We start from the raw sequence: 13620 nt of genomic DNA, 5'->3' as shown, positions 1-13620 counted from the left end.
GATAAAAGATTATTCTAATTAATCAAAATTGATCTTAGTAGAACATAATCACACATAGACAAATGGAGAATTAAAAAGGTTAAAAAGCAATAGAGCCAGCTGTGGGGGTGCATATCTATACTCTAGCACTTAAAAAGAGTCTGGAGGTGCCAGGTGCTGGGCTCACACCTGTAATCATACTCAGGAGGCTGAGATCTTAGGATCATGGTTCAAAGCCAGCCTAGGCAAGAAAGTGCCTGAGACTAATTAACCACCAGAAAACTTGAAGTGATGCTGTGGCTCAGTGGTGGAGCGCTAGCCTTGAGTGAAAGAGCTCAGGGACATAAAAAAGCTGTTTAAAAACAAAACAGTGGGGACTGGGAAGTTGGCTCAGTGGTAGAGTGCTTTCCTTGCATTGATGAGGCCCTGGATTTAATTCCTGAGCAGAAAAAGCAGGAAGTGGCGCTGTGGCAGGTGGTAGAGTACTAGCTTTGAGCTGAAGAGCTGAGGGACAGCACCCAGGCCCAGAATTTAGGCCCCCACAACTGTCCAAAAAAAAAAACCTAAAACAACAGTGAAGTTCTAGGCAAGCACTCTACCACTAAGCCACATTTCCAACCCCGACAACAGTGTATTTCTGATTATTGTATCCCACATATTCAAGTACTTAAAAATCAGATTTTTTATAATAGAATCTTTTAATTGAATTTGAATGTTTTGGATAAGTCATACCCAATAAAAATTGTTTGCTTCATGCTAATCTAGGTTAATAAAAGACCAGACAGCAAAGAATATCTAGGCAAATATAAATTGGTTAAGGAATTATTTCTAGCAAATTACCTTCTTTATGCTTGAATTGAGTATCCGACATTTACATGCAGTTCTCTTAATAAGTGAAAAATATTAGTCATATTTATAAATAATGGAAAGATTTACTTGACTTTACTAACACTAAAAATCTTTTTCATAAATTAAATAATTGCTTTAATCCTACAATTTTGTGTTCTAGGAGAAGCTTTTTTTTTTTAAGGAGAAGCTTTATTTTTAAACTTCTCTTTTGATTTGTTAACTTTATTAGTGCTCTAATTCTAACTTTCATTCAGCTGTATTCCTCTATAGTGTGCTATGTTTTGCCCCATCAGGACCTGCTGTTCATAAACATCAATTTAACAGTAATGCTGTGACAGATATTAATTTGGATAATGTTTGCAAGAAAGGAAACACTTTGTTGTGGGATATAGTGCAAGATGATGATGCAGTAAGTAATGTAATAAATCCAGAATTGCACAAAATTATAGCAAAATGATTGGAATAAATAATAACCTATGTATATACATTTTTTTCAGGTTAATCTTTCTGAAGGACTCATAAATGAAGCAGAGAAACTTCTTTGTTCTTTAGTATGTTGGTTTACGGATAGACAGATTCGAATGAGATTTATTGAAGGTTGCCTTGAAAATTTAGCAAACAACAGGTAAAGAGGAAATTTTAAAAATGTTTATATAGTTGTCATAGTTCTTATGACATAATTCTTTCTGACTAGGTATCTTGTTTTTATATTTTAATGTGCCTTTGTTAATGTTTTAAATATTTATGGTTTTCATACTAAGGTTAAAACAACTCACAGTTGTCAATATTTTCTTGGTTGTTTTTTTTCATCATTTTTCAGAATCCTTAAGATCTCCAACACTGAACAAAGGAATAATAATATTTTTTGATGCTGGGAATACAGTTGTGATGACTTTGTGTTTAAATTGCAGTTATATGCCTTGAACCTGTCCTGTCCTATATATAAAGAAAGTTAAATCTGAAGTGAATGAAACTTTAAAATGGACACTTTAGAACCAATATTGTATCTCCGTGTGGGTGAAACTTTTGTCTCAGCTTCTGTAGTATTAACTATACACATAAAATGTGTATAGTTCTCATATGTCACTCGTACTTCAATAAATGATGACCCAAATGCTGGGAGGATGAATTAAGAAGGTCCAGTGTTTGAAGCTATCTGGGGCTATGCAATGAAATAGTCAGAAAGGAGAAAATGTGTGTAGACTGTGTATCTGACTAGACATTGTTAATCCAGAAAATAGAAGGAACTAAAAAAATTGAATAGCAACAAACCACATGAGTAACATTAGAGTATCTAAATAGAGATGTCTCAAAAGAAGGTATACAATTCTGGCACGGGTGGCTCACTCTTATAATTCTTAGGTACTGGGAAAATTAAGAACAGGATTATTGAAGTTTGAGACCAGGCTGGGTAGAGAGGTTTCAGTCATTCAGCAGTATAACTTCAGCCTAGCAAGCCTGAGGCTCTTTGTTCAAATCCTCCAGTTCCTCCACCTCCAAAATAAAAACAAAAGCAAAAGTCCAACAAGTTTAAGAAAAATGCTCCTTATCACTAGTTATCATTAGGCCAATGTAAATAAAAACAATGAAATATCACCTCAGAACAAGAAGAATCATTGTTATCAACCTCATACTGTGACTGAAGTCTGTAATACTAGTTTACTTGAGAAACAGATCAGAGGATTGTGGTTTGAATGTTTTCCCTTTCCTGGAGTTTAATTTACTTACTTTTGGTTAGTTGTGGGGCTTGAAAGCTCTGGGCCTGGGTGCTGTCCCTGAGCTCTTCAGCTTAATGTGAATGCCATACTACTTGAGCCACAGTGACACTTCTGGTTTTCTGGTTGTTAATTGGAGATAAGAATCTCATGGGCGGGGACTGGGAAGGTGGCTCAGTGGTAGAGCGCTTGCCTTGCATGCATGTGGCCCTGGGTTCATTCCTCAGCACCACATAAGCAGAAAGAAAAAAGCCGGAAGTGGTGCTGTTGCTCAAGTGGTAGAGCACTAGTCTTGAGCTGAAGAGCTGAGGGGCAGCGCCCAGGACCAGAGTTCAGGCCCCACAAGGGGACCCAAAGAAAAAGAAAAAGAATCTCATGGGTGGGGCTGGGAAAGTGGCTCAGTGGTAGAGTGCTTGCCTTGCATGCATGAGGCTTTGGGTTCGATTCCTTAGCACCACCCAAGCAGAAAAAGCTGGAAGTGGCACTGTGGCTCAAGTGGTAGAGCACTAGCCTTGAGCTGAAGAGCTGAGGGACAGCACCCAGGCCAGAGTTCAGGCACCATGACTGGCAAAAAAAAAAAAAGAATCTCATGGGCTTTCCTGCCAGGGCTTGATTTGAACCGCAACCCTCAGATCTCAGCCTCCTGAGTAGCTGGTATTAAAGGCATGAGCCACCAATGCCTGGCAAATACTGTGTTTTGTAGAACAGTTTTCTTAAAATAATGTAGTCTGAATTAGACAAAATTATCCACACATGTATTCAATAATGATGATCCCCCAGTGAATCTGTCCTGTCCATAAGATAACATATAAAGCTATATTTGTGTGTATGTGTGTCCGTGTGTCCCCCAAATGCTGGAACTTAGGCTTGAACTCCAGGCTTTGGTTTTTGTTGTTGCTGGTTATTGGGGCAGAACTTGGTCTGGGCACTGGCCTTGAGCTCTTTTGCTCAAGGATAGTACTCTCTACAGCACCACTTCCAGTTTTCTGGTGGTTATTTGGAAATGAGTCTCGTGGACTTCCCAGCATATTTTTGCTGGTACGAAGACTTGACCTTATGGCCTCAAACTCTTAAGTTGGCTTTTTTGCTCACAACTGGTGCTATACTATTTGAATCATGCCTCTGTGTCCTGCTTTTTGCTAGTACTATAAACATTCTAAACTTCAAATAGCATTGGTTGTAATAGAGAATAGAACTTTCAAGAGTTGTGTTCTTCATTTGATAAAATGCTTTTAAGTTCTGTTTTCTCTGTTTATGTGTGTTTGGGTCAGTGACGGGGACTTGAACTTGGGGCTTTGCACACTTGCTCTGCTTTATTGCTCAGGACTGGAGCTCTACCACTATGAGCTTTGACTTTTTTTTTTTTTTTGTCATGGGGCTTGAACTCTGGGCTTGGGTGCTGTCTTCAGCTCAAGGTGAGCACTCTACCACTTGAGCCACATTGCCACCTCCAGTTTTTTTCTGCCTATGTGGTACTGAGGAATGGAACCAGTGCCTTATACATGCAAGACAAGCACTCTTATCACTGAGCCACCTTCCTAACCCTGATTTTTAAATTTTTGAACAGTTGTATATTCAGTGTGTTCGACATGAGTTTTGTATTTTTGTTTTGTTTTTGTTTTTGCTTTGTGTTGGTCCTTGGGCCTGGCCACTGTCCCTGAGCTCTTCAGCTCAAGGTGACTGTTCTACCACTTTGAGCCACAATGCCACTTCCAGTTTTCTGGTAGTTAATTGGAGATAAGAGTCTCATGGACTTTCCTGCCTGGGCTGGCTCTGAACTGCAGTCTTCAAAGTTCACTCTCCAGAGTAGCTAGGATTACAAGTATAAGCCACTTGTGCCCAACAAAAAATGAGTTTTATGCAATGATTAGATTTAGTTCATGCAGGCCTTTGTAGACCAGTTTAAATATCTTAGTCTTTTTTGGAATTTTGTTTTCTAATTTATTTTACTGCTTTCCTCTCCACCAGAAGTAAAACTCTGTCTTTCGATATTCTTTATACTTAAAGCTAATTAAGCAGTGTTGGGTTCTGACTTATACGACATACTAATAGACTGAGTGCCAACTTTTCTCTTTTATAAACTATGACACAGTGTTGACTTCTGAAAAGAAAGAAAGAAAAGAAGAAATTAAGTTCCTCATAATTTCTTTGGCTTCTAAGGTCATCAGCCAACCTCCTTTTCTGTTTCTGGAATTTATATATAGTCTTCATTCTATTGAGTGGATAGGCACATTCAGATTTTGAGGTTTTAGGATGACTTCTTTTTGTCTTTTTGGTCCCTTACACTTGAGATGTGTGATAGACTTCACTATTAACTTGGTTTATAGGATAGTGATTCTTGAATACAAATCATACATGATAATGAGTTTGAAAAGTAATGATAATAACTAGGTAAAGGAACATTTCCGTGAAAAAAGTACCTTAATAAGCTCTTACCTTTAATCATGTATGTATATCCACAATAACTTATATTATGGAAGAAAGCAAGAAGGGGTGATGTTGTCCAAGAGAAATGTATTCATTATCTGAACTGTGAAATGACAACCTCTCTGTACAGCACCTTAATAATAACAAAATTTTAAAAAGCTAGATCAACTAATAATTAAAATTATTTTATTTCATCAGAATCTATGTTTTGCTTTTTCAGATCAGTAGTAATTTCCCTTCGTCTTCTTCCAAAACTGTTTGGTACCTTTCAGCAATTTGGGAGCAGTTATGATACCCATTGGATTACAATGTAAGTTAAAAAAACAAAAATATTTTAAGTTTTTTACTCCAAAATTTTGAGTTTCAGTTATTTAATGTTTAAATTATTAATTTGTTGTTGGTGGTGGTGGTGGTCATGGGGCTTGAACTGCAGGCCTGGGAGCTTCCCTTGGGTTCTTTTGTTCAAGACTAGTGCTCTACAACCTTAAGCCACACGCCCATTTCCAGTTTTCTGGTGATGTAAGAATCTTACAGACTTTACTTCCAGGGCTGGCTCTCCTCAGATCTCAGCCTCCTGAGTAGCCAGGATTGGAGTCAGGAGCCACCAGCACCCGGCTAAATGTTTTATTGTTTTTTGTTTTCCCTTGGGTAGCCCAGCTAGGCTCAGCCTCAAGATCCTTCCTACCTTAGCTTCTTGAGTGCTGGGATTGTAAGAATGCTTCACTATACCCTGCTGATTTAAACATATCCTTAGATTTCTCTGCCATTTAATCCTTTGAAGATAAAGATCCCTTTCAATAGAACAATCTGAGGATTATTTGTTCCTTTTTTTGTTTTGTGTTTTAGTATAAGAATAATACTATAGCGATTACTACTATGGATTTTAGGGAAATTTTCTATTGTATGTCACAACAATGGAAGCCTCCTTAATAAGATCCAAAATAAGCACTTTCAGATTTTTATTTTTCTCAACTGAAAGAATTGGTTCTAGAATAACATAAAGATTTTTTTTTTTTTGGTCCAGTCATGGGGCCTGAGCTCTGGGCCTGGGTGCTGTCCCTCAGCTCTTCAGCTCACGGCTAGTGCACTATCACTTAAGCCATAGCAGGTCCAGCTTTTCTTTTTCTACTTATGTGGTGCTGAGGAATCGAACCCAGGGCCTCATGCATGCAAGGCAAGCGCTCTTAACACTGAGCCACTTTCCCAGCCCCAAGAATTTTTTTTTAAATTTTTTAATTGGAATTTTTAAAAAAAGAATAATGTTGGCACTATTTTTTTGCTCCTTTATTTACATTTATAGAAAATTTATAATGAATGTTAGGAATTCTCACGAAGACATTGGTTTGCTGTAAGAGAACTCTGAACTGTGGTTATCATGAATAATAACAAAAAATTTGTAATAATTGTTGTGTTTTTTAACTTCTGTTTTTAAATGGTACTGGGGATTGAACCCAGGATGTTGTACTTACTAGGCAAACGCTGTGCCACTGAGCTACAATCCAGCTACAAATGTCTTTTTTTATTCGTGCCAGTCCTGGGGCTTGAGCTCAGGGCCTGGGCACTGTACATGAGCTGAAGGCTAGCACTCTACCACTTGAGCCACAACACCACTTCTGGATTTTTCTGTTTATGTGATACTAAGGAATTGAACCCAGGGTTTCATGCATGGTAGGCAAAGTACTCTACCACTAAAACACATTCTTAGCCCTAAATATTTTTTTATTGTTGAATTTGTTAGGTTTAATAGCCCTCAACTGTAAACTCTTTAGTGGCCTGCATTTTAAAATCAGAAAATTTTATCTCTATCTTTTATCAAGTCTTAAGAGGTCAGGTTACTTGACTGAAGCTATGTTGTAGGTGGTTGGGAGCTGGTTTTAAACCTAAGTCTTATTGAATGTTTTCTTTGTCTTTCATTGATGGGACAGAAAAGTGTCTTCTATGCTAAGAATAGAGCTATAGTGAATTCATTAGTAATTTATACTAACAATTTGGGAAATTTCCTACTTGTTTAGATTTTTAGCAGATCTCTTAACTGCTGTATGACATACATTTTGTTAATCATGGAAGTGAGACCCTGGGATCTTTCGATGTATATATGATTACTTTTATTCTAATGGTCTAAATGATTTTGGAACATACACTGGCATTTCTTTGATTTTAAAAAGAGTTGTGAGCTTTGTCCCCTGGGCATAGTGGCTCACGCTTCTAATAGCCAGAGGCAGCAGGATTATGGGCTGAAGGCTAACCTCTGGGTCATATAAGACCTTATCTCAAAAAATTTTTAAATAAGTGAAGGTATTATTAATAAGTAGTTGGCAAATTAAAGATTCATCCAATAAACGTGTGTTTTTCATATACCAAGTGTAGTGTTAAAATCTGTGATATGACCAACAAAGACCTGTGGATTATTTTTATGGAATGATATATTCTTTTTAATATTAACTGATATAATAGCAAACTCTATGAAACATTTTATCCTTTTTATATGTATTGAATATTTTGAATTTAAAATATACTTTAAATTCATAAAAATTAAGGAATATTGTTTTATGTCTTTTTACTATGTAAGTATAAATAATGCTAGTCATTTTTTTTTTTTTTTTTTTGTCAGTTGTGGGGCTTGAACTTTGGGCCTGGGCACTGTTCCCTCAGCTCTTCAGCTCAAGGCAAGCATTCTACCACTTGTGCCACAGCACCACTTACGGTTTTCTGAGTGGTTTATTGCCAGGGCTGGCTTTGAACTGTGATCCTCAGATCTCAGCCTCCTGAGTAGCTAGGATTACATGTGTGAGCCACTGGTGCCAGCTGTTGGTCATTTTTCATAAAATTTTTACACTTGAAATTTTTAAATTTTTTTCTGTCTAAGAATACATTTTGATCATTCACCTCTGTCCTTTTTTTATTTGATTGGTTTTGGGGGCTTCGGCTTAGGGTTTAGGCACTAATCTCTGAGCTTTTATGATCAAGGCTAGTGCTCTACTACTTTTTTTGTTGTTGTTGTTGTTGGTCGTGGGGCCTGAACTCTGGGCCTGGGTGCTGTCCCTCAGCTCTTCAGCTCAAGGCTAGCACTCTACCACTTGAGCCACAGCGCCACTTCCGGGTTTTTTCTTTTTGCTTATGTGGTGCTGAGGAATCGAACCCAGGGCCTCGAGTATGCAAGGCAAGTGCTCTACCACTGAGCCACCTTCCCAGCCCCCCATGAGTTCATTTCTTTATGGACAATATTACCCTTTCCCTCACTACTCATTTTTCTTTCCATCCTACCCACAAGTTGTCCTTTTTTTTTTTTTTTTTTACCAGTCCTGGGGCTTGAAATCAGGGCCTGGGCACTGTCCCTGGGCTTCATTTTGTTCTAGGCTAAAGTCTACCACGTGAGCCACAGCACCACTTCTGGCTTTTTGTTTATGTGGTACTGAAGAATGGAACCCAGGACTTCATGCGTGCTAGGCAAGCACTCTACCACTAAGCCACATTCCCAGCCCCTGACCTACAAAGTTGTATAGTTCATTTTCAACATAATATCTAGTGACTACCACTGCTGCATTTGTTTACCTCTCCAAAAGACAGATTAAGCAAGACAAAAAGAAAGGTAACAGAAATTGCAACAAAGAAAAAAATGGAAGCTGGGTGCTGGTAGCTCACATCTGTGATCCTAGCTACTCAGGAGGCTGAAGATCCTGAGGATTGTGTTTCAAAGCCAGCCCAGACTGGAATGTCTATGAGACTATCATTTCTGTTAACCACCACAAAACCAAAAGTAGCGCTGTGGCTCAGAGATAGAATGCTAGCCCTGAGCAAAAGAGCTTAGGGCCTGTACCCAGGCCCCAAGTTTCAATCCCCACAACTAACAAAAACAAAAAAATTCTCTTGTTTCCATGTCTTGGAGTCCTTTATAATAGTGTTTTGTATGTCAGAGGCACATAGGCATTGAACCTTTGTGTTTCTTTCCTGAGTATCCTCCTTTCCTCACTGTATGTGTCTAGTGTTGTATATAATTTAATTATGTCCCAGTGTATTTTTAGATTTAGTTTCTACATATGAGAGAAAACATGCTTCATTTATCCCTCTGAGCTTGGCTTACCTTGCCTAACATGATTTATTCAGGTCGATTCATTTCCCTGCAAATGACATAATATTATTCTTTCTTAGGGTTAGGTAAAATTGCATTGTTTTTTTTTGGGGGGGGTCTGGTCATGGGGCCTGAACTCTGGGCCAGGGCGCTGTCCCTCAGCTCTTCAGCTCAAGGATAGTGCTCTACCACTTGAGCCACAGGGCCATTTAAATTGTATTCTATATAGGTACATTTGCAGTGCATCTGGGCTGCTTGTATAGTTTGGATATTGTGATTACTGCAGCAATAAATATGGATGTACAAGTGTCTTTGTGATTTTCTGGTTTGTGAAATTCTCAGGAAATGCCCAGAAGTGGTGCATTGATTATTTGTCAGAAAGAGTCTTCTTGTTTAGGCCAAAACCTGGACTGTTCAACCTCCTATTTTAGCTTCCCATCATAGCTAGGCTGACAGGAGGGAGTGCTCTAACACAATGTCTTCCATTGAGATGAAATCTTGCAGACTTGAATATCCCACCTGGTCTGGGTGTCCTCCTAACATTAGTTCTGCTAACTGGAATGACAGGTGACACTGCAACTAGTTGTTGTGATAGAAATCTTACGAAGTAAAGCTTGGGTTAGCCTTGAACTATGATCCTCCTTGTTTTAGCCTCTCAACTAGCTGATAGTATAGACATGAGTCCTGACTGAGATTGATCCTTTAAATTTCTTTTCTTTTTTTTTTTTTGGGTCCGGTCGTGGGGCCTGAACTCTGGGCCTGGGCGCTGTCCCTCAGCTCTTCAGCTCAAGGCTAGCGCTCTACCACTTGAGCCACAGCACCACTTCCGGCATTTTTTCTTTTTGCTTATGTGGTGCTGAGGAATCCAACCCAGGGCCTCAGGCATGCAAGGCAAGCACTCTACCACTGAGCCACCTTCCCAGCCCCGATTCTTTAAATTTCTAATTTATGTCCTATTAAAAACTGGGAAGATGGCTTAGTGGTAGAGTGCTTGCCTCGCATCTGTGAGACCCTGAATTTGATTCCTCAGTACCACAGAAATAGAAAAAGTCAGGGGTGGAGGGAATGGGAGGGTAAAAAGTGATGGTAAGGGGAAACAAAGGAGGAGGCAACAATGCTTGATAAGAAATGTACTCATTACCTTGCTCATGTAATTGTAACCCCTCTGTATGGTATTTTTACAATAAAAAAAATAGAAAAAGTCAGAAGTGGCGCTGTGGCTCAAGTGGTAGAGTGCTTACCTTGAGCTGAAGATCTGAAGGACAGTGTCCAAGTCCAGAGTTCAAGCCCCACAACCAACCAAAAAAAATTTTTTTAAAAAAATTGTTTTTGGGGCTGCAGAGCTTGAACTCCGGTCTTGGACACATTCCCTGAGCTCTTTTGCTCAACACTAGTGCTCTTTCACTCTGAGCCACACCACCACTTCTGGTTTTCTACTGGTTAATTGGACATAAAGTCTCAGGGACTTTACACTGTCCAGGCTGGCTTTGAACCAAGAGCCTCCAATCTCAGTCTTCTGAGTAGCTAGGATTACAGGTGTGAACCACCAGCACTCAGCTTTTATTTATTTTTGTGATTCGTGGGGCCTGAACTCTGGGCCTGGACACTGTCCCTGAATTCTTCACCTCCAAGCTAGCAGTCTACCACTTGAGCTACAGTGCCACTTCCAGCTTTATCTGTTTATGTGGTGCTGAGGAATCAAACCCAAGGCCTCATGCATGCAGGGCAAGCACTCTACCACTAAGCCACCTTTCCAGCCCTAGCGCCCAGCTTTTATTATAAAATTTTAAAATGATATTATTACTTTGTTTTCTTTTTCCTCTTTCCTTCCCTTTCCCTACTCTTTCCTTTTTCTATTATTCCCTACTTCCTTACCCCCATTTCCCTCTCCTCCTCTTCCTCCTCCCTTTTTTATTTTTATTTTTTGGTAAGTTGCGGGGCTTGAACTCAGAGCCTGGGTGCTGTCCCTGAGCTTTTTCACTCAAGGGTAGTGTCCTATCACTTTTAGCCACAACTCTTTGGTTAACTGGAGATAAGAGCTTCACAGACTTTTCTATGTGCACTGGCTTGAAAATGTGATCCTCAGATCTCAGCCTCCTGAGTAATTAGGATTACAGGTGTGAGACACCAGCACCTGGCTTCATCCTCTTTTTTTCCCCTTCTTTCTCCTTTCCCCTACCTTTTTCTCCCCCCTCTTCTCTCCCCTTTTTTGCAAATCTCCTTCCTTTTTCCTCTCTTTTTGATGTGATACTGGAAATTTAATTCAGGGCCTTATGCTGTTTAGGGAAGCAGTTTACCATGTGAGCTATGCCTGCAACCCCGTTTATGTACATAATACCAAATTTGAAAGTGTTCTGTTATGGTACAGAGATTTCTCTAATCTTTTAACTAGCAAACTTTAAAGCTTTATGCAATTTTTTTGCATAACCAAAGTTAGGTAATTGAAATAATTAGTACTTACGATTTCTTACAGATTTTTGCTTTTTTGGTATGTTAGGATTAATACATATATGAAAATTATTAAATGAGTTTTTCCATATAATTATTTTAATTACCTCTTATAGGTACAGCCATAGTGCTGAAGTTCAAGTTCGACTTCAATTCTTGACTTGTGTATTTTCAACTCTGGGATCACCTGATCATTTCAGTAAGATTTTTAATTTATTATTAAAGATCTCTTTTGATATGTGTGTAATATAGCAATGAACACATACCTCCATAACTAATGTTAACTAATAGATTTACTCATGCCTTAAAATTTAAGTAAATTTTCAGACACTGTTATAGGTGAGATTCCTATTGATATCTTAAATATAATCACTGTTTTTATAAGATGTTTTATAATAATTTTTGAGTAATTTTGTTTATTTTCTATGTTCAGAGAATTGCCTTTGCATATTGTATTCTCTTTGTGTATTATCACTAAGCCTTTGAACTACTTAAAATTTTGAGATTACTTCTAGTAATTTTTATTATAATATCTTACTTAGGGAGATTTTTTAGACCTACTGACTCTTCTGGATTACTTCATAGGTTGCATGTTTTTAGGTGACTTACCTGTATTTTTAAGTTACATTTTTATCTTGTAAGCATATTAGTGAAATTTCTTACAAAGTCCTTTCTATAAAACGCTATCAGTTATTTTCTTTTTATTTCTGGCTGTTGGTATAATAATATATTGAATGAGAACCAAAATATTGTATGTGTCCTAATTCAAAGTTATTTAGAAAAGAAGGCAGGAAATTTTTACTGGGATATATAAATGAAATACCTATGTATCTGTACACTGTCTAAGAGGAGTTACATAACTGGATCTTTTTTATAGTTACTCAAATATAACATTATTGTTTTTAATCTAGGATTAAGTTTAGAACAAGTTGACATTTTATGGCATTGTTTAGTGGAAGATTCTGAGTGCTATGATGATGCACTCCATTGGTTTTTAAATCAAGTTCGAAGTAAAGATCAACATGCCATGGGAATGGAAACCTACAAACATCTCTTCTTGGAGAAGGTAATTTTATTTCCTGGCTGCTTTTTTAAAATAATACTTTTGTTTTCATATTTTGATATATGAACTATATATTTTTCCTCTTTTTGGTGCTAGTACTAGAGCTTGAACTCAAGACCTAGTTCACTGACCGTGAGCTTTTTTGCTCAAGGCTTGCTACTTGTGGCTTGGGCTGGCTTTGAACACCAATTCTCAGGGCACTGCCTCCTAGGATTACAGGCATGAGCCACCAGCACTGGGTTTTATTTTTAATTTGTCAATGTACTTTTTATAAAAATAGATAAATCTGGGCTTGAAATAAAGACTTAGTACCATAGAGTGCCTGCCTAGCATCCCAATGTCTTGAATTCAAGCTGTACTTCCCCCAGAAGAATAAGACCAATAACCTAGGTTTTAGGAATTTTTACGTAAATTTTTGCTGCTCAGACTTCACTGCTGTCCTTTACAGGGTATTTTAACTAAATGGATACTTAGTTTATTTATATATGTTTGATTCTTTTTTTTTTTTTTGCCAGTTCTGTAGCTTGAACTCGGCCTGGGCACTATCCCTGAGCTCCTTTTGCTCAAGACTGGCACTCTACCACTTGAGCCACTGTGGCATTTCCAGTCTTTTCTGTGATTAATTGGAGATAAGAATCTCATAGACTTTTTTTGCCTCGGCTGGCTTTGAACAGTGATTCTTCAAACTCAGCCTCCTGAGCAGCTAGAATTATAGACAGGCCTGAGCCACCAGCACCTGGCCATGTTTCATTCTTTTCTTTTTTTTTTTTTTGATTGGTTGTGTGGCTTGAACTTTGGGTCTTGGTGCTGTCCCTCAACTCTTCAGCTTAAGGACAGAACTACCACTTGAGCCACAGCACCACTTCCTGTTTTCTGGTGGTTAATTGGAGATAAGGGACTCTGGGACTTTATTGCCCAGGCTGGCTTTGAACCATGATCCTCAGATCTCAGCCTCCTGAGTAGCTAGGATTATAGACATGAGCCACTGCCATTTGGCTGTTAAATTCTTTAGTAAAAGTACCTTAATGATGATTAGAGTAACATTTTAGGGCCTCACTAGTAAATGTTGT

General features: G+C 38.3%; 1 protein-coding gene across 1 annotated transcript in view; it reads left to right on the top strand.

The window, feature by feature from the left end:
- Positions 1 to 13620, top strand: part of Usp34 (ubiquitin specific peptidase 34) — a 190561-nt gene that overhangs the window by 48217 nt on the left and 128724 nt on the right. The window contains exons 17-21 of the mRNA XM_013022457.1: positions 1122 to 1237; positions 1326 to 1453; positions 5191 to 5280; positions 11604 to 11686; positions 12399 to 12553. Of these exons, the coding sequence (XP_012877911.1) occupies positions 1122 to 1237; positions 1326 to 1453; positions 5191 to 5280; positions 11604 to 11686; positions 12399 to 12553 (572 nt within the window). The remainder of the gene's footprint in view (positions 1 to 1121; positions 1238 to 1325; positions 1454 to 5190; positions 5281 to 11603; positions 11687 to 12398; positions 12554 to 13620) is intronic.

The sequence above is a fragment of the Dipodomys ordii genome, unplaced genomic scaffold, assembly GCF_000151885.1.
Source record: "Dipodomys ordii isolate 6190 unplaced genomic scaffold, Dord_2.0 Scaffold63, whole genome shotgun sequence".
Classification (NCBI taxonomy): domain Eukaryota; kingdom Metazoa; phylum Chordata; class Mammalia; order Rodentia; family Heteromyidae; genus Dipodomys; species Dipodomys ordii.
Note: the sequence above shows the minus strand (reverse complement) of the source record. Positions and strands in the feature narration are given on the sequence as shown.